The sequence below is a fragment of the Empidonax traillii genome, unplaced genomic scaffold (assembly GCF_003031625.1).
Source record: "Empidonax traillii isolate 1590-97213 ecotype Southwest subspecies unplaced genomic scaffold, ASM303162v1 scaffold1330:size129734, whole genome shotgun sequence".
NCBI lineage: Eukaryota > Metazoa > Chordata > Aves > Passeriformes > Tyrannidae > Empidonax > Empidonax traillii.
In genome coordinates, this window is record NW_020956523.1 from 19,534 (window position 1) to 40,310 (window position 20,777).

Genomic DNA, 20,777 nt, shown 5'->3' on the forward strand with positions numbered 1-20,777 from the left:
ACGTTAATCACCTAGCTTTTGATTTTTAAACTTATTACTAAGAGAAGTTTACTGTTAGTTTAGGAATTTCAGCAATAACTGATATTTGTTTAGGGGAGAAAGTCAAAATAGAATGAGAACAGTAAGTGATTTTTCCCCCAGTTCTGTGAGCTTCTTGATATGACAAAGTATCTAAATGACAAGCTGTCTCTTCCAGTTCACAGAATTTGGCTGAATGTATAGTTAAGGGGTAGAAGACATGAAGTATCCTCAAGAAATTTCAGCTTTAGTTTTAAAACAGTGGGTTTACATGTGCCCTGAAAAAATGAAAGACAGATTTTTAAGCTTATATGATACAAGAAAAAGAAACATCTACAAACTGAGACTTACATCATCTGGTTGTGTGGCACTGCGACATTTGAAGGTCAAATTGCAATGAAAGCTCTGGCTCCATCAGCCACAATTCCTTGTAGGGGGGAAAAAAAGATGAAAGCAACTCTGCCTCTCCATCTGTGCATCTTTTACCAAGAACGCTTACCAGTGGAGATATTGAAGGACATCAATATGACATCAAGTCTCAAGCAGTTATAGTCCTCCTGATTTTCCCCTTCTAAACCTTGATGTCTGTCACTAGGGAGAGGATGTTCTTCCCTGCTTAGCACCTGACCATCATTTCCACATTCCTGCACATGACATCTTTCACGTATGAAATAATATATTCATGCCACAGACAAGATTTATGGCATTAGAGAACATAGAGGAGACTCTAAAAATAGTATCTGTCTATTGCATCTATTCTTTCAGAAGTTAATTGCGTTAAGAATTGCAAAGGAATTGCAAATATTTCCCTTTTGATACTGTTTCTGTGAATCTACCAGTAAGAGATGGTATACCTTTTGGAAACCTTATATGTTGTAATGCAAGTGTAGGTAAATTTCTTTGCTGAAGATAGAGTATGGAGAAAATGGCAATTATTTTAGTCCACCGTAGTTAAACTACTTTTCAAATTTACATTTGTATGTTCAACGTGAGTTGCACCTGCAGCAGATGTTCTGTTCTTCCTTCTTGAGAAATGTTCTACATTCTGTCATTTTTGCTGTTCTGAGCTATACTTGAAATTTTTCTCTCAGATCTGAAGACATACTAAACTTGATCTTCCATGTCTAGCTAAGCAGTTAAAGTCCATATATGGGCTAGAATTCATCTGTAAAAAATCTACATTTAGAAGACTCTTGAGAAAGCTTCTGGAATAATACGCCACATAAAAATATTCAAATTGCACAAGCAAATGACTGCTGAATGACAGCTCCTGAGAGGTTGTTTGGCTATGTGCTTTCTGAATGACAGGTCATCATTCCATACTAAATATGTATGCTGACCACTTATATACTGGAAGTGCACCAGGGATCTTCTCAGAATGTTTGCAAAAACTGTATGCATTTTCTTGTCATCGATATAAATGACTAACGTAGATCTTCACCGTGAAACAGACTGGGAATATATTCTTAAATACATGCATATGTATATCCTTGAACACATCACTTTTTGCTTTCATTTATTTACACAGAAACATAAAAACCAAGGACATGGTAAAGTCTGTGAATCTGCACCGAGAGTTTTCATATGTGAGATAAATAAAGGTGGATGTTTAGAATGAGACTAGCTGAGCAATAGACACTTGTGTTTAACCAAAATCTATCCAAATATTTAAACATTTTTTCTCTTTTTTTCTTTAATTTTCTTTCCCTTTTCTTTTTTTTTTTTTAATGCATATTGTTTTATTTTTCATGAAAGTGGACATAAGTTAATGATCCTGGAGACCACATTTTATATTATATAAGAAAAAGGCAGGACAACAGCTCTTTACCAAAGAGTCATTGAGTAGTCTGCTGGAGGCAAGCAGAATTTGCATCCCCTTCACAGACAATGTATTGGACATGCCTTCTCTACAGGCACAGTGCCAGGAGCATCTGTGCCAGCTCTGCTAAAAGGCAGTGTCTGTAAGATCTAACAAGACTGACCAGTCACTGCTTCTATCTACAAAATGCTTTAGGAAATGTTCACAAGTCTTCCAGAGAAATTCACTGCAGTAATATAAGACAAAATGACACTTAAGAAAAATTGTAAAGAAAAGAAAACTGGAATTTCATTTATTTTCCCAGTAATCCCAGTGCCCAAGAACACAACCACTAAGTTAACTAGAAAACAATGGACTTCAGTCAAGGTGAGGCTAAACAAAAGTAATGACAAACTAATGAAAAAAATTAATTGGCATAAATGGGTGTAGTTTTATTTTCAGTGAATGTATTCTGTTTGCTTTGCTGAAGGACTTAGCCTTACTTATGTTGTATTCAGATTAATTTTTTCAAGCTAAACTTTTTGAAATAACTAATTTCTGTTCTCTGATGTCTGTTCTCTGATGTCACTGTGTTACATATTTTCCACTGTCATATTTAAAAATTTTTCCACTTATTTGGTCTTTGGTTTTTTGAATCTTTGATTGTTGGTTTGTTTGTTTGTTCGTTTAATTTTTATTTTTACAATAGTTTTTTCCAAACTTCAGAACATCAATTTTTTCTATCTCTCAGAAGCTGAGGATTTCAGGACTGTTGGACAGAAGTTAGTGTTTACTTCTTTACTTGACAAATGTCTAAAGTATAGGTTAAACAGTTTGGATATTCTTTATCATCTTGATTGTATCATACCTATTCACCTATTAATTCAAGGAGTAAAAGTGCAAACAGGAGAACAAAACCATTTATTTCTAACATCTGTTAAAATCAGCATTAGGAGTGAGAGAGATTTAAAACTGCTTAACAAGACACTGGAAACTTAAATAATACTGCAGTGTAACCTCATGAATTAAATAATAAGATAGTTGAGATGAAACATAAGTGATATCCTTCCACATGCAATAGATTTTACATTATTTATTTATGATAGCCATGTATATCAACAACTGCTGTTTTTGTAGCTTGATTATAGACACTGAAACATATGAGTGTATTTACATTTTCTAGGGTATGCTCAAAAAACTACTGATTGAATTACAATTCAGTAGAGCATGACTATGAAAAATCACTTTGAGAATGTAGGACTTGCTTTTTTCTTCCATCTCTCTCACGATTTGTATGTTAGAAATTAGTCCTATGAGAAAAAATATTGATCATCCTCCTCCTTCCACTTTTAATTAGAGAACATTTTTAGCCTTTGTACATATATCCCATCATATGAATCTTATAAGTTCCTTTTCAACTCTAAGAGAACTAAGAAACACTGAAATAACTTGAAAGTGTTTAAATAATGGTGGCATTTAAAAGGAGAAAACATAGAAATACTTGAGCTGCATTTGTGAGGATGAGGAGCAGGTTTACTTGACAGCAATTGTCTTTTGTGCTGTCTACTTAAAATTCATACCTACCCAAAGGTGTTGCTTCTCTGACATTACAGGTAATTTTAGAGAGGCAAATGTTTTCTTATACTCTTTATGAATTAAACACAATAAAGTAGATATGTAACAAAAGCATGTCTTCCTTATTTTGAAAGCCTTTTGCTTCCTCTGAAATTAAAAGCGATAAACAGGAAATGATAGATATTTTAATGCATGCTGGATTAAATCTGTGAGTCATGTTAAATGGACATTTATTGCAGCATTATGGTGGTGCCAATTCCATTACCCTCTTTTCTTGTGTAAGTGTCTTGCCAAGGTCTAGAAGGTCAGAATTTCTAAGTATCCATTAGGCTCAGCAGACTGAGTTGAGGTTTGTCCTGCATAAGCACATTATTCAATAGGCAGCCAGAAGATGGAGTCCCTCAAATTGCAAACCAATGTAAAATCCTCTAATGCATATAACTTCTAGGTTTTCTATTCTGTAGAAAAATATGAAGCACATTAGGTATGTATCCAGGTTGTTTAACATTTGGAGCTGTCATCTTTGTCCTTCAGGAAGAGTACAATACAATTACTGCCACAATAAGAAAGTCTAGAGATTAAGAGCTGAATTTGCTTTAATTTGAAATTATTGGAAAAATACTATGCTCATATCCTAATCTCCTATGTACCTTTAAAAAAATTAGTTCACTGCTATACTGGCAAGAGTAAGAAACTATTGCTTCACCTTTTACTTACAAAGGGCAAATACAGTTATGGAAATTTATACTCACTTTTCTATATGTGTTATGTTTCTATATATGAGAGGAATCCTTTACCATCTTCTACTTAGTTTTATCAGGGATTTGTAGAAAAATAATTACATTAAATGAAATAGTCAATGAACTTTATTCATTCTCCTTTGAAATCAAATGTCTACAGTACAGACAGCTGCAACTGACCTAATTGTTTAAATTTTCTACTTAACCTGTTGTACTACTAAGATGCAATTCATTCATGTCAAGTTGACATCTAAAATAGTTCAACGGAATCAGGCCTTTGAAATGTCTATTTCTTTGCATTGTCTTAAAAGGAAGATTAGGATAACTGGCTCAGAATGTAGCTTTCAGGCAACTGACCCCCACACTGAGATTAAAATTTAGCACAAACCAGTATTGCTTTTGTTATAAAGTATTAGAAGGAAAGAACTGATTCCAAGAACATGAATTAATCTCAAATAATAAGGGTAACAATTTAAAATGTTGGATTATTACATTCAAAATAATTTGCATAAAACTCAATTTAAAAAAAGACTTTCTTAGCATCAGCAGAGTACTGTTACCTTTAAGCATAATCACACATGAACTTCCTTGATTACTAGTTACCATTACTTACTCACTCTACCATGCGTTCTAGGTTTGCTTACATTTGATTCATATTTGGTAGACCGTAGACATTTATGATAGGACTACCTGAATCAGTAAGTGTAAATATTCTAACATGATGGTTTTACTTGTAATGAGCTCAATTACAGGTAATTTTAATCTACAAACCATGCTTGTATTATTAGTTGGAAATATATAATATCTATTAACAATTGACCTGGATAAAACTAATGAAACTAACACCGAAGTTGTTCTTGTCAATAATTTGCAATTACACTGATAAAAATCCCATTCATCTCCTTAGAGTAGGAGTAGGTTGCAATTAATTAAAATAATTTCTATGAAATTACATTGATAACATGAATGCAATTTTTACCTTAGGTATCTAGATACCAACTCCTTAAACATCAGTCCTTCAAATGACATTTCATCAATCATTATTACAGTGATAGCACTGCAATAATCTGGTACCATTTTCCTATGCTTTTCCACATCACTGAAAAGCCTTCGCTGTTTTTTCTTCTTTATCTTTTCTAACAGTATCTCTCAGTTTGTTATTATTTTCTATACAAAAAAAAATGCATTATATTTATGTTAAAAGCCACATGCCACTGTATACAAACATTTATGTACATATTTAAATCAGTTGAGTATACCCACTTAGTTCAAGAGGAGCATTTCAAGGAGTGACCTCCAACTACCATATAATGTTTATTTGTAGGATCAGTTAAACTCACTAGGAGATTGATTCAGAAGCTCAGATATTTTCTTTCAAGAAAAGGGAATGGTGAAAAAGCTTTTTTTTCTTTTTCTCACCTTTAACTCCAGCAGAATATTGGGTTTTTTCGGTTTAGGCATTTATCACTGTAAGATGTTTTCTGTAAGGCAAATTAATCTCATAACTTTTCTCTAAAGCTTTTCAGATTTGTCAACCTCTTTTTACAAGTATGGCATCAGAAAACATATCATACTTATGTGACAGAGAGGTTCTCAAAGAACCTGATTTTCAGACAGCAAAATCTCAGCACTTTTTGCCAAAAACAACTACAACTCTTACTGGAGTTAGGGTAAACAAACTATTTTTATAATGCATAATGTTAATCATCTAGAAGCCAAGCATTTGAAACTGCTTTAGCCATGATCTCATGAAATTATGAAACCTTCTAAGATTTAACTTTTCCGATATGATAAATAAATAGTGTGCCATTCATTTTCTGATATGATAAATAAATAGTGTACCATTCATTTGCCACAAATGAGATCATTAAAGGAGTGTTCAGACCACTTTCAACAGGCTATTAATTGATGTCTTCCAATTTACAGATTGAAAAGGTTAAAGTACATAAATAGTAATTTATAGTTGCTCAGTTGACTAGCAACAATTTATTTATCTTTCATAATTCTTACTTGTTCAATTACAAGCTCAAATATCCTAAACTGTGATTTGCAGTGACTGGCATCACCTTGATATTAAGTAGAATAACATGCTCCAATATAAACTGTGTTACCAAAAACATTACCCAGCATCGTATGTAAAAACCAGCTGCTACCTGGGAATTACTTTGTGTTTGTAAGGCCTTTATTTCCAGTTGAGCTATTCAGCTAAGATGAAGGTCTCCCAGATTTACTCCTCGAATGTGTCCAAACACTTAGTTATCTTGTCACAATTGACTTGTAGGTCGTACTGGGCACTACAACTCTTAGAGAAAATCAAATAAGTAATTTCTGGGAGATTATGACCTTATATTTTTCTTTATGACAGAGCGGAAGTGAAGTATGGAGGCATTTATACACATTAGTCTAGTGAAAAGTCAGCACTGTGAAATGACTTGTCTATAGAGGAGTCAGAATATGATATGCCATACCTCACAGATATGGTGTCTACAAGCCTCCAGCTGTTACTGGAACCTGAATAATCATGCCATTCTCCAAACCTTACATCTGAACAGCAGTTCTCAGATATATTTGTCCTAGTTCATTCATATAACTTGATACTCTGATTACGAAAAACGTGATGAAGTCAGGTAAAAAAAACAAACAAACAAACAACTGAAATATTATCAAACATCTTACATGTTATCTTCAGAACAGGGACCTTTGTAGAGCAGATTTTTATTTTCTGCAGATTCTTTGTATCACTCCAGCAAGATAGCCTCCAATGAAGAAGCTGTGGAAGTTGTAAAGTTTTTAATTTGGGTAATCTCAGTGCCATCATTTCTGGACCTGGGAAAGCTTACTTCCTTTTGAGAATAATTTAATTTCTTAATTCATTTGTACCCTTTCTTCTGATAAATTCCAGCTTTGGCAAACTCAGATTTGGAACTGTATACATGTAGGAAAAAGGTTTGTAACATTTTCCTGAACATGTAGAAATGAAGCCATTATGTTATCTTTAGAACTAGAATCCATGAACTAAAATTATTAAACATATGTAAGTAATGTTTTACTTTCTAGTATGATTTTTTACCACACAGAGTGGTAAAAATCTTTTTCTCTTTATTACATTACAGCCTCCTGTCAACCATATGACCTATACAGGGATTTCCAATAAACTATATGGAGGAGATTAGTTGCTGTTAATTTCATGTTACATCACATGATAGGAAACTGTATTGTGCTAGTCAGTCCATATTTAATCACATAAAATCCTAACTGGCTGTGATCTCTTGTCACTAATTAAAGGAAGGAAAAGTCACATCTAGTTTAAGAAAGTTACAACAAATGAAATGGTGTTTGCAGTATGTCCTTGAATGTTTGGAATTAATTTAATTGAAAAAAAAATTACTCAAGGGGCAATCAAGAAAAAGAGAAGAAGCACTCATAAGTAGAAAGGAAAAAATTAAGGATGTTGAATTATCATTATCATGTATACAGAATTTATACAAGTTAGTACACTACTCAGTGTCAGGAAGTTGTATGAAAAATGTTGCAAATATAAACATGTGCTTCTCAAAATATAGGTAACATTAAGTAAAGCAATGTGTTTATTAAAAAGTACATTGCATATATTATTCAAGTGAAAAAATATATTTGCTCCCAAGCTCTGGAAATAGTATGATTTAGTGACCCACTTTACTTTGTGATTAAATGTTGGCATCTGTATTTGAAAATATTTCATTTGTAACTTAAGATTGGTTGTTTATGTCTTTGGTTTTATTGTTGCTCATGACAGATCACAAATAGAATAAAAGGATGAAAACCCCTTAACTATAATATTTCCGCTTGATTCTGTGTTTTGCCTTGATATTTCAGTATGCAGACGTGAAAGACAGCTGAGAAGTATGCTGAATTAATTCTTGTGAGAATAAATGAAACCTGACAGACACAGAATGATTGTGGTTAATTAATCATAACCATCAACAACTGTAACCACAAACATCCTAGTTATCATGCAATTAACATACTAAATTGAATCCTATAGCAGCTCTATAATTTTCAGCATAATCTTGTTATTTTACTCTGCATGTAAATATTTCTTCTAATTCACTTTGATCTAGTACTGCAGGATTTATGAGTGTAGAAAACCTACTGAAGTTCAGGGAGATTTTGGTACCTGCAAATTCCCTTTCTTCTTCAAGGCTCTGAGAAGAATTAAAATTTGTTGATGATCCTGATGGTATTACTTGATGCTACTGAAAGTAGGTGTATCAAAATAAAGAATTCTCCAAAGCTCTGAATATACAGATACCCTTCCCTGAAAGATTGGATTATATAAAAAATTATTAGCTAATAAAGACAAAACAGTGGAAGAAGTATATCAATTTATAATTTATATAAAATCTGTAAAGCATCACAAGTAGTGAATATTTTAATTGAAATGTAGCATTCCATTTTAACAAGTATGGTATATTCAATAAAGGAAAAATCTATAATTTGTTTTTTATGAAACATTTTTTTTCTAATTAGTAATAATAAATATAAATCATCTAATTTGCAAAGGGAATTAAAGAGAAAGAATTATTATACTAGATTTTATACAAGATCCTATAAATCAATTTAGGAAATATTATATATTTTTCCTCACCAGATGTCATGGTTTAACCCCAACCAGCAACTAAGTACCACACAGATGCTCACTCACTGCCACCCACCATGGGGTGGGGAAGAGAATCAGAATAAGGTAAAACCCATGGGTCAAGACTTGCTGACAGTTTAACAATTGAAATAAAATAATAAGAATAGCAAGAATAATACTTATTATACTAACAATAGTAATGCTAATTGTAATTAAAAGGGAGAAAACAGGAAAAGAGAGAAAAACAAAACACAAGAGAAACAAGTGATGCAAAACACAACTGCCCACCACCCACTAACCAATGCCCAGTCCATTCCTCCAGTAGTGATCAGCACCTCTTAGACAACTCCCCCCATATTTTTTCTGAGAGATAAATATCTTGTAGTATCTGGGAATGATTCTGACCTAAATATAAGAAAGTACAGTATCTTCTGCCTTCTCAAGCTTTTACATTTTCAGAGAGGAGTCCTAAAGCATTCTCCTATCCTCATTATCATCTTTTGTCAGCACTCCCTGAAAATATCTGTATAACCTGTTCCTTTGCTTAAAACTCCTCTATGATTCTGCAGATATACAGAAACATGAGGTGGTTGTTGTGCAGGCTTGAAATAAATGATTTCTTTTCTATATTTTCTCTATTTCTGTTTTTACATAACTTCTTCGAGAAAAAAAATTACCCTTTTCAGGTCGTGTCAGACTGATGATCCCTGAAGGATTCAAAAGTTTTCTGGTAATAAATAATAACAGCAACAATGATAATAAGCATGATACATTCTAAAATATTTGAATCTTGCCCTTATTTTGTCACCTAAAAGTCATATTGTAATGTGGTTTTTGAAAATTCACGATGTATGCCTTTCGTATTGTCAGTGGTGAGATGATGATTCTGTCATGGCAGAAATCTTTTTGTCTGAGTTTCCTTTCACACCTTTTTTTAGTTAACGTTTTAAATATTAAAAGTTATTCTTAGGTCCAGTGAGTGACTGTAATAATACAACTCCACCTACTTAATCTGATATTCCTAGCAAATAGGTGTATGTCAATACAAAGTGATCTATTAATTTATTTGAACACTTGGTTATCCTGTGAGTATTATATTTAATTCATCCAATGTAAAAGTTCCCTATGCAATCACTTGTGATATCTTTTCAGTACCTACCTTTCGTCCTTCTATAGCTTGTGTTTGTAGGTTATGAAGCGGACCATGTATATTTTTCATTGTTTAGAGTGTACATTCAAATCATGTTTTTGATTTAGGTTATAATGGGATTTTGAAAAACATGTTTAAATGGAGTCCTTTTCCCTGTAAATCTTACCTTTTTTAAACAGCTACAATTCCAGCTCAAGGTCTATTTCTTAGTCCTGGCTTTCAAACGCAAGGAGAGGAACACTACCCTCTGTTAGCAACAGTGCAATAAATAAGTTTGTCCTTGGCATGACAGAAGAATCTTACCTTGTGTAGAGCTATTTTTACCTTATTGGAAAGAATATTGCCTGTTTTATACTTATCTTTAGATATCTTCAGGATATGTCTTTAAACATTTTAATACATATCATATGATGTCTATTTTAAACTCCATAATAAATTTGCATATAAAATAGTTTAAACTCACAGAACTGAGCTGGCAGAGGACAATGTTCTGCACCAATCTAATTTCTACTTTAAAAGTGAATTGACTGGTTTAAGTCACCGACAATAAAGTACAGAGCCTTCCACAGCTTCTGTATCAGGTTACCATGCAGTAATTGCCTACAGTTACTGGGTCTGGTAGTCTGGGTCACAAAAACCTGCCCCGTCCCTGTTGCCCCTATTAGCTGCAGCGAACTGATGAACACAGTGAATGAATGATCCCTCCCGTGTGTACCTAAAAGACAAGCTACAGTGAAGGTGAATTGGAAGGCTGTAAAGTGATAAAAACTGCTCCAACTTTTGTACAGGTCCTTCTGTCAATGGCAGAACATTTCTCTTTTTATTCAGATGTTCATTTTGCTGCTAGACCTACAAAGCTTTTCAGTTGCTTTGACTGCTTTAAGATTTTTCCCGTTTACTTCCTGTTACTCCCTTCATTTTCTGCAGGAGTGTTTTCTTTTCACTTGAGCCTTTTTTAAACTCATACGCTTGTGGTGGTGTCATTCTTCCACAATGCCCATCAATACATATGTACATATGCTGAAAGAAACCCACGCTTCAGCTTCTTTCCAAAGAGTGGGAAGAGCCACTGCAGAGAGAGCCACACTACCCATCAGCCACTCTGGATAGGAGATTTGGATGTTTTTCTCAAGTTTATAACTTCTCTCAAAGACTGAGCTAATTACACCTGCTGTGTAAATAGGACATCCAGAAAGGATTGCACCAAACTCATTGGATTTAATGTCTGGCACCTACACTAACTGTAATTTCTCTGTTATTTCCTTTTCACAATGAAAACCACTCCTGTGTCACAAGTTGTACTCTGGTGATTCTATATAAAATTTTTGAATTGAATATTTTTTTTCAGCAGTAAAGACAATTGCGCTACTCCTGCCACACAGTTCATCTAAATGTCCCTTGTAAGTTTTGCATATATATCATTAATAATGAGTTACATTTGACATGGGTACTGACACTTAGCTATTTATTTTCAAAGTGGTCGAGGATGTTTCTCATGTTAAAGAGTATGGAAGTTATGTAGCTAAACTCCAGGAACTGCTTTCAAAATAAGAGAGTAGGTGTTATCACCTTTGCCACTAGCACTGAGATAAGAGGAAATTAATCTTTCAGGGCAGAAGATGAACACCTAGGGAGCACAAGAAGGCATTTTCTTATCAATCAACCATGTGCATCATAATAAGATAAAGGACAGATTCATTCTGTGTGGGGCTATCTGACATGTTACATGTGTTACAGGTTTATACTTCAACAATAATACTGAACCAATGGCCAGCACTGCTGTGGGAGAGGTTCCAATTCCCACCTCTAATGCTGAATTCTGTCCATCCTTTCTTTTGCTATCTACCTCTTTAGAGTTTTAAACCAAAATGATAGGGTTTTGTATAAATTTTTGTAGTTTTCTTCCTTTTTTCAAGGGAGATACACGTAAAAAGGCAAGGATTTATAAGAAATTAATTAAATTTTCCTTTTTTTTTTTTTTTCCATTTTGGATTATTATTTTAATGTGGAGGAACTGCAAGCGTGATCTTTCACCTTTCCTTTCTTTTAAGCTTTCCTACACTTATTTACTTTGCAGCTAAATCCCTTCTTTTATACCTGTTAATCTTTTTTCTACTGTATGCTAACAAGAAATCCAATTCAGAACTGACATATATCCAAAAAGAGCTGAAATTCAAAGCACTTTCTTACTGTCTTCCTTTAGTTTGAAACTAATTGGTTTGAGCAAATAGAAACTTGAGTCCTATGTAATACTTTTATTTTTAAATAAAAAGAATATCCTTGGGTTTCATTTGGTGAAAAAAAATATATTTATCCATCACCATGCACCTTCAAAGCAGGAAATCAAAAAAAAGATATCCTGGTGTTTCTATAGCTAATTGAAAAATAACATTTAATCACCTGAGGACTTAAATAAGAAAGGTTTTCATTGCAAGATGTTCTCCTATCCAAACCAAGTATATGTAGGCAGGGATACACTAGCCATTTTCTAAACATAAAGTAACAATAATTACTTTTCTGCAGAATATACTATCAAGTAACATGCATTAGGAGACACTTTTAAGTGAAATTACACCAGCACATATTATAACTCATGGTGTGCTTATTTAAAAAGGCAATAAAAATGTTTAATTTTAATTATCTCTTAAATTTAGCTACATTTTGCAATATATTTTTAATGTAGCCCTATTATTTGTTAAAATTCTACTGGATCCCACCTACCTTTTCTCTATTCAAACCTCGTACCTATCCTTGAAATCAAAGCACTGACTTATTTTGGCCAAAGACAGCAGAAATTTAGATACATTTAACATTTAGACTTCTGCCTGTGTCCAAGTCATCTGTAAGAAATGTGAAGAAGCATTTGGAAAGTGTCTTTCTACTTAAAAATATACACCTAGTCCCCATTATGAAATATATTAAAAATCAACTCATATTACTTTTGAAAATCATTGAACTTCGATTTTATGCTGTATTGGGCATCGAGCAGAATGTGGAGTTTCAGTATCTGACAGAGAACAGCCAACTGAGTGCAGCTGAGACAGCAATAATTCTGCTTTACCTGTTCAAACTGTTTGGTGCTCTCTGGCTCATCCCAGAACCCAGGGCTATAAGCAGAAATTAAGAGGTTTGGCTACAAGTCATTGAATGTTGATCAGAGATACTCCCACTGGCCCCATTGTTTCACACTTTGGATCCTCATTCAGTGCTTGCTGAAGCTCCTGTGTCCTTTTCAAAGATATCTTTGGATACCCTTGATCTCTCTTCACCCTGATCCACATCAGATAGAAATGTATCTAGAAAATCCCTAAGTGAAGAGAGTCTTTAAAGATTGTCACTGGAACCGAGGAATGGGTGAGACTGATGACAGTCTGATGGCAGAACTGAACTGTCATATAACTTCTGCTACAAATAAGAATGCTATAGCATAGCTATCCACCCCAAATGTGAGTCCAGGTCCAGTGTTCTGTGTGGTAAATGGAATAATAAGATCTTCTGGTTGAGAGGCTTTAAATAAATACAATGAACTGCTTATAGCAGTGCCCCTCAGCCTCTTTCAAAAATTTTTGCTCCAAAAGTGAAATATTTCTTATTGCCCCTCCTGACAGAAAGTTTTGGAGGGAAAAATATCTCTGTGCACAGCTGGATCATACATATAACACCAGAGAAATTAGAAGGCAAGTATTTAAGAGTAAACATGCTCTAGAGTAGATTTGGGTTTAGAACCATCGTGCTGATGATTTTCCCTTCTTGTCATCACAATATGCTGTATGCATTGTCCAGGTGATGTCTGCAACATCATCAGTCTGGATTTTAGCCAAGGTGTTCTTTCAGTTGTATTTCTTTTCTCACTTCTACCGAGGGAAAAAAACAAACATGATATGGTAAAAAGAAATAAAATCACTATTAAATGTTTTTTGTGAATTCCATATATATATTGTCTGCTGGTTTTCCTTTGATAGTGTATCCAAGTTCACTAAAAAGAGTAATAAGGTGCTGATGAAACATGGAATTTTTTGTGATGGATATAGATTTATTTTTCAGGCCCTCGTATTATAGATTAAGGTATGAAAAAAGGAACAGTCAGCTTTACAAGAGGAAATAAAATCTTAGTCACAGTAGCCACAAAGTTTAAAATCTTTGGTATGTAACTAAAATGCTCTGTTCTTTTAATAGATTTGGGAAATTTTAGTGGCCGGACAAGAAGTGCTGTCTCTGTACGTGAGGGTCAAGGAGTTGTTCTGATGTGCTCTCCACCACTTCATTCTCCAGGTATAGTAGGCTGAAACTTGAATGCACCCTGCTCCTTTACATTTTGCTCCTTATTGAAAGACTTCTTTTAGAATTTAGAAGCCTTCAGAAATTGCTCCAAATGTCAGTGTCCTGATACTTTTGTTGAATACTTTTTTTTTCAGTAGCGTAACCATGATTTTGGTTGCTTCTTTTTGCTTGTATAGCTCCATATTTGCATGTCATACAACATGTGGAGACATGATGCTAGACAGAATACCTTGTTTTTCAGTAGATGCAGTATAGCCTACCCTTTTCCTCTCTGAGAAATGAGGTCTGTACTGAGCAGATTTTTTTACCTCCACATTTGAGGCCTGGAAAAAAGTCACATTGCAGATGGAAGAGCTTCAGAAAATAAAATCTTCTTCAAGTTTCTGTTAGAGAAATGTGTTCAGTTTCTATTTGTATTTCAATGATTGTTATTACTGTATTACGATTATCAAAGCCATCTCTCTGCTTTTCTCTCTTCTGAGTAGACTCTTCTTGTTGTTGCCTCTGTAATTTTTGAGTTTGACACTACAGTCTATGTGATAGAATTGAGAGCATGATGTTAAGGCTTGATTGTGATAAGTAAACTTAGAGAGAAAGACAGAAAAAGAGAGCGATGGTTTCAATGCAGCTGAATTTGATTTCCCCAGACAAACTGAGAGTATAAAGACAGATGAACATCAGCAGTGAGTGAAGTTGTCATACACCTTTTAAGAGCTTCCACAAGATGCACCTTATATATCATCAAAATATTTAGATTTTTTTTCCTTGAAATTATGCTTTTGAACTTTAGTCAAATTCTAACACAGTGTTCTACTTTAACACAGACATTACCTCTGATGGTGAAAAGCTAGTATCTTTTATTTTCATCAGTGGGTCAGCAAAAGCCCTGCAGTGGAAAGTACTATGCTCACAAACAGCATTCAGCTGCTTCAGTTTATATTGTTTGAGCATCCACAGTCAGCATAAATGACTCCAGAAAAATATTTTTTATTCTCTATTGTCATAATTTTTTCATCATAACTAGGCCAGTTAAGGTTCTGCTGTGTGACGAAATAATCACTGAAATCTGAAAAATTACATTAATATTCAGAGTAAACATAAAATCATATGAGTGTGAAGGGGACTCGGCCTCCCTTTCTCTTGTTTGTTATGTAATGCATGTAATGCGTTTTTTCAACAAAGTGGTTGTTAATGAGTGGAACAGTCTCCTGAGGGACATAGTGAAGTCATCATCCCTGGAGGTATTTAAAAGGTGTGAAGACATGGCTCTTAAGAACATGGTTTACTGATGGACTTGGCAGTGCTGAGTTAGTGGTTGAACTAGATGATCTTAGAGGTCTTTTCCAACCTAAATGACTCCATGGTTCTATCACATGCAATTTCCTTCTAACTCCTTACTTTTAAATTACTGGGGAGCTGTAGGTCCTTGTGGTACTGCAATGGAACTAATGCAAGTGGTATTAGTATAATAGCTGAAGTCTCCTTGAAAAAGGAAGAACTATCTCCATTGGCCTGGTGATGTTTCAACAATAAATCATTCCACAAAGCTCTGATAATAAGGTACAAGACATTGGTGAAAAATTGACCACCACATCGGAATCCATTTGGGAAAAATAATTCTGGACAAAAGCTGAACTTTCAGGGGGAGTGTGTAAATTCAGTTCTGAATATGTCAGCAAATATCTAATTAATTTCCATGTAAAAAGATCTTTTGCAGAGCAGAGGTACTTCAAGGATTTGTGTGCAAGAACATCTGAAATATATATTTATTTTTTTTTTTTAGTGTTCAGTTTCTGGGTACTCCATTTTAGTTTCTGTGTCTGGTTTGCAAAGATGGTATTATCTTCTAAACAGTTCTTAGAAATTTTGACTCTTAAAATCACCTGAAAGACAAACTTTCAAGTGAATTCTAAGCTATTGTAGTGGTTATATCTAAGCTAAATATTATTTAAAGCATGTTTGCAATGTGTGAATATCTAAATTTAACAAGACCATGAGTTTAAGGGAGTGTTTTTGATAATAGAGAATTTTTTCTGGATGAACACTAGACACTTTGCTATATTGATTTATTCACATTGATCAACACCTTTAGAAATAATTTTCACTTACTTATCACAGGAGATAAATCCATGATACAGTATCAAGTCTAATAATTCTCCACACCCTTTTAAGCAATTCATCCTTCAATAGAATCCCATTCCTCAATCTCTAAAATCAATAACTACATATGCACTCAAGTAAGAATTTCAAGATTGAGCCTTTCTAGAAAATGACATTATCATTGTAGGAAAACAAAGATGAGTTAGTGAAAGATCACTGTATTAAAAGAAATATGGATTTTAACATGTTTTCAAAAAGAAGATAAAGTAAACAATTCTAATTAAATAGTGCTTACATCACCTTCTTACAGAATACAGTTCTAGAAAAGTCAGAAAGCCTTTACAAAGCACCACTGACTGAAAAAATACTACACTAATATCTTTTGACAAGAATTTAATCAGAAAACAGTTTTCATGTGTATATCAGCTTGATTTTTGTTTATTTATTCTGTGAAATGTTATCAAGAGGTAATGCATTAAACAAACAAATGCACGCAAAGTTGTGATATGTATAGATTATTCATGTAGGCTTTCATTACATTGTTGTCCAAATATTTTACAAGGAAAATAAGAGGGAATGGAGAGTAATAAGCACACTTGTAATAGATTCTAAATATTTGCAGTGGAGATCCAGAATTACCTTTTGAGTATAATAAATGAGCTTCTTAAGTTATTTTCATCTTTGCTGAGAACTAGCTAAGCAGCAAAATTAGGCAGGTTTTGGAGAGAGACATTATCCCCTCTTTCAGAATGATGAAGGAAAATATGTTCAATGAAAAGGTTTTTTGTGCCGATTCCTTATGTCAAACAGTCACCAGCAGATTCTCATCTCCTGCTTTTCTGGGCCATTTCTCCAAAAAATGCTGCCTCTGCCTGCGTTGGGAATCCTATATCATTTTGATGTGTCTACTCCAGAAGCTTTCCCATCAACTCTGTCTTTGTTGTAAATCCTTAATTTGTCCCTTGTGAAATATATTGAATGTGGACAATTTGATCAATCATAAACATAACACTTTGTTTTTCTTTTTCTTTCCTAAACAAAATATCTGATTCTCCCCAATTAGTTTTTTTTCTCCAAGATGAAATTCCTAGACAGTTAACTCTTGGTGTCCCTGAGAAGTAAGAGGTTCATTAATTACCAACTGCTTAAATAACAAGCTTTGTTTGATGTTTCCAATTTAAAAGGCTTCTGCTGTTTTCTTTCCATAAACAGGATTATGGTTTTCCGTTGTGTTATTTTAAAGGATGTAAATATAGGGTTTTACTCAGTCATTTAATCATCTTAATTACAAGGTTTACTATAGCAAGATTAAAAATGAATGTTTTCATCCAGATTTACATGTTTCCCTCAGAATTAATACTTTCAGCTGAGCTTTTTAAGGCTTTTATTCAAGTCTTTCAGTATGAGCCTAATGGAGAACGACAACTCCCATTGTTAGAATGAGAACAGCGCTGATGCACGCAGGGGAAGGCAGATGTGTGCTCCATCCTGCTTCAAAGGGATGCTACCGTCTGGAGGGAGCTCTACTACGTAATCTTTCCACAGCATGTAACATCTGTACCGATGTTAAACTATAACTTTTTCTAATCTCTTTCTAAAGGACAAAGCTGATCTTACCCAGTTGGGAAACTGTGCTGTAAACTGCATCTTTTATGCCTCTCCTTTAGTGTTGCAAGACTGTACTTTTCATGAGAAATGTTTCACCAAAGATGATTAACGCCCATTGCCATGAGGATTACTGTCCTTCCCTTGCATGTTTGGGAAGATACCCATAGTTGTTGCTAAACTAGCAAGTTGCTAAAATAAAACTCTTTCTTCCAAGGTCCAGGAGTTTTTGTCCTGTTCTTCTGTTATCTACACAGCTCCCCTAGACCTCATATTAATTGGAGAAACAAACATCAAGTAACGCTTTTTTAAGTTGTTCTGAGCTCCTATTTGTGTGTACCTCAGACACACACAGAAAAACACTTTAAAAGTAAACACAAACCAATCAATTCTCCCTGCTCAGGGTCTGCAAAATGAATCTGATGGCTGCATTTGCATTAGAATTGCAACTTCGGGCTGCAACTTCACTACTAGTAGAAAACCAAGTCCAACTGAAGTACACTAGCTCTCTAGAACCCCCCTTGTTAGAACCATACTACACAAATTGTACATAGAATTAACAAGACAGGCTCTAAATTACTTCATTTGTGTACAGAATTGCTGATAGACTTCTTCAGGTAAATTAGTTGTGATAACAAGATTGTTGTAGGTGGGCTGGACTGCTCTAAGTATGCTCATTAGCTTGTTTACAGGCAATTGGCTCAGGTATCTGCATGCAGGACGTAGCAAATTCAATTCTGAAGGTGTCTGTGCCCCCTATGGCTCTCCATTTACTAAAAGGATTTTGGAAATGCAATTCACAAATGTCTGTCTATATGTAGATGAAGGTCACAAGGTTATCATACTGTTGAGGATTCAGTTCCAGGATTCAGACAACTAACAGTGGCATTTCAGTGGACAACACTGGTGCATTCTGCTCCTTATCTGCATCTAGAGTTTATCAGTTTCCTCAAAATCATAGGAAGCCTTCATGATCTTAGATTTCTAAATCTCTAGCTCTCTTCAGACATGAGTGGATGCTACCTCATCGTGTTAACCTGTCACTACAAGTGAGATTTTTTCCTGACCATGATTTGTGATATCAATAAAGGATCGCATTATGTACTGATGTATTAAACAGTAAAGTAACATCAAGGTTTTTTTCTATCATATGTTCTTTCAAATCTGACTTTTCAAATCAGCTTTAGCATAGAAAACTATTTAAATTGCTTCTGGGAGAAGCCAATACGTAGGTGAAAGTGATATTTTTCCTCTCACCTGTAGATCACTGTTTTGCTAGTGCCTATCAAAGCACTGGTCACTCACAATATTAATAAAACAACAGCTGGATAGGTCATACCTCCAACCTTGACTCTCCCATAAACCAAACAGAACTCATTAATCAGTCAGTACCTTCTATTAGAAGTTTTTAGAGGTCAATATATGAAGCTGGTGATGACAGAGCATTTCACATTCACTGAACATAATTATCAACTCCTCCTAACTGCTAGGCTTGCTGTGAAGGTAGAACTGTCCAGTCCTCCAGTATGTTTCTCCTTCTACTAGGAAAAGTGAGATTAAGAGGAACACTGATGTTTGGGCTTTGGTTTTTTGGGTTGGTTTGTTTGTTTGTTTCTCTCCTTAAAAATTATATTTACGGAATAATGGAAGCCAAATCCTAGTATTTTAGACTTAAGCAATATGTGGCTTGTGCTAGGGGGATCTATATGAAGACTTACAGAACACTCAACAGTTTGGTTTCTCTCATAATTCCATGCTGTATATTGCTCTTCACTCATTTTAATCCTTAGTTGGGGCATGATGCTGGGTAACAGACACAGGCCACTTAAGTAACATTATTAGAAAATAATTGCTTATTACACAGGACAGGAAAGTTTTAATATAAAAGACAAGATGGCACTTTATCTCTTCTTTACTTGTCTATACCTATAAATTATTGTAATGTACACATGAAATATTTTGAAACCACTATTTCAAGAGCCACATGTATCAAGTGAATGAATTAGCGATCATGAATTGAAGGGTTCCTGCACTCCCCTATAATACTTTACTGTAATCTTATGATTATATGACTTTTATGAAACTCTAATAAAGCTTAAATTTTGCTTTTCAAAAATGGGAGAGGAAGAAAAAGTGTTAGAAGACAGGTTAAAAGTCCTTTAAACTCTTTGTTCTTGTCCTTATTCTGGATTAATTTCATGAGGTCATCTTGTCTCTTCACCTATCACAGTTTTCCCTGGATGAATTATAAAGCTGTTTCACTCTTGCATTCCATACTTTGTCAGTTGTACTAGAATGCTTTTGAAACTTTCATGTCTAGCAGTGATAATTCCCGTGTGTGTTATAATTAAAGTGGTGTCCATGAGCCCTGTCAGTGCTCAATATAGGAATCTGTGTTCTTTATTTGTGCAACTGATTGATGACTATGCCTGTAGTTTTCATTATGGAATGAACAAACACAATTAACTTTTTTTCTTCTATGGTCTTTTCATTACTCAGTATATGACCAGTAATTTTGCTGCTGACTTCCCTGGAGCACTTTTTAAGATTTCCTTCCTCAATCTTGTTGAAGGCATGCATCTGAGTATATGAAATTTAGGAGCTGGAGAATTATGGAATTTTCTGTAGGGTAGCATTTTAACAAGCTATGTTTACCAGTGAGGAGTTACCTCTAGTATGTTGGCAGTGTGTTGATACTAGATTTTAATTACTTTTTAATAATCGAAATGTGCCCCAAATTCTAAGCAATGTCTGTATAGTAGACGTATGGATAAATAATTCTAGATTTTATCTCTTTGGTTTGGTTGGTTTGATTTGTTGTTTGGTTTTGGTTTGTTTGCTTGTTTGTTTGGGGCGGTTGTTTTTGGGTCTTTTTGGTTTGTGGGTTTTTCT

General features: G+C 34.2%; 1 protein-coding gene across 1 annotated transcript in view; it reads left to right on the forward strand.

The window, feature by feature from the left end:
* Positions 1-14,065: 14,065 nt before the first annotated feature.
* Positions 14,066-20,777, forward strand: part of LOC114069678 (contactin-5-like) — a gene marked incomplete at its 5' end in the record, with an annotated part of 61,745 nt that continues 55,033 nt past the window's right edge. The window contains one exon of the mRNA XM_027906635.1: positions 14,066-14,171. Coding sequence (XP_027762436.1) covers positions 14,066-14,171 — 106 coding nt within the window. The remainder of the gene's footprint in view (positions 14,172-20,777) is intronic.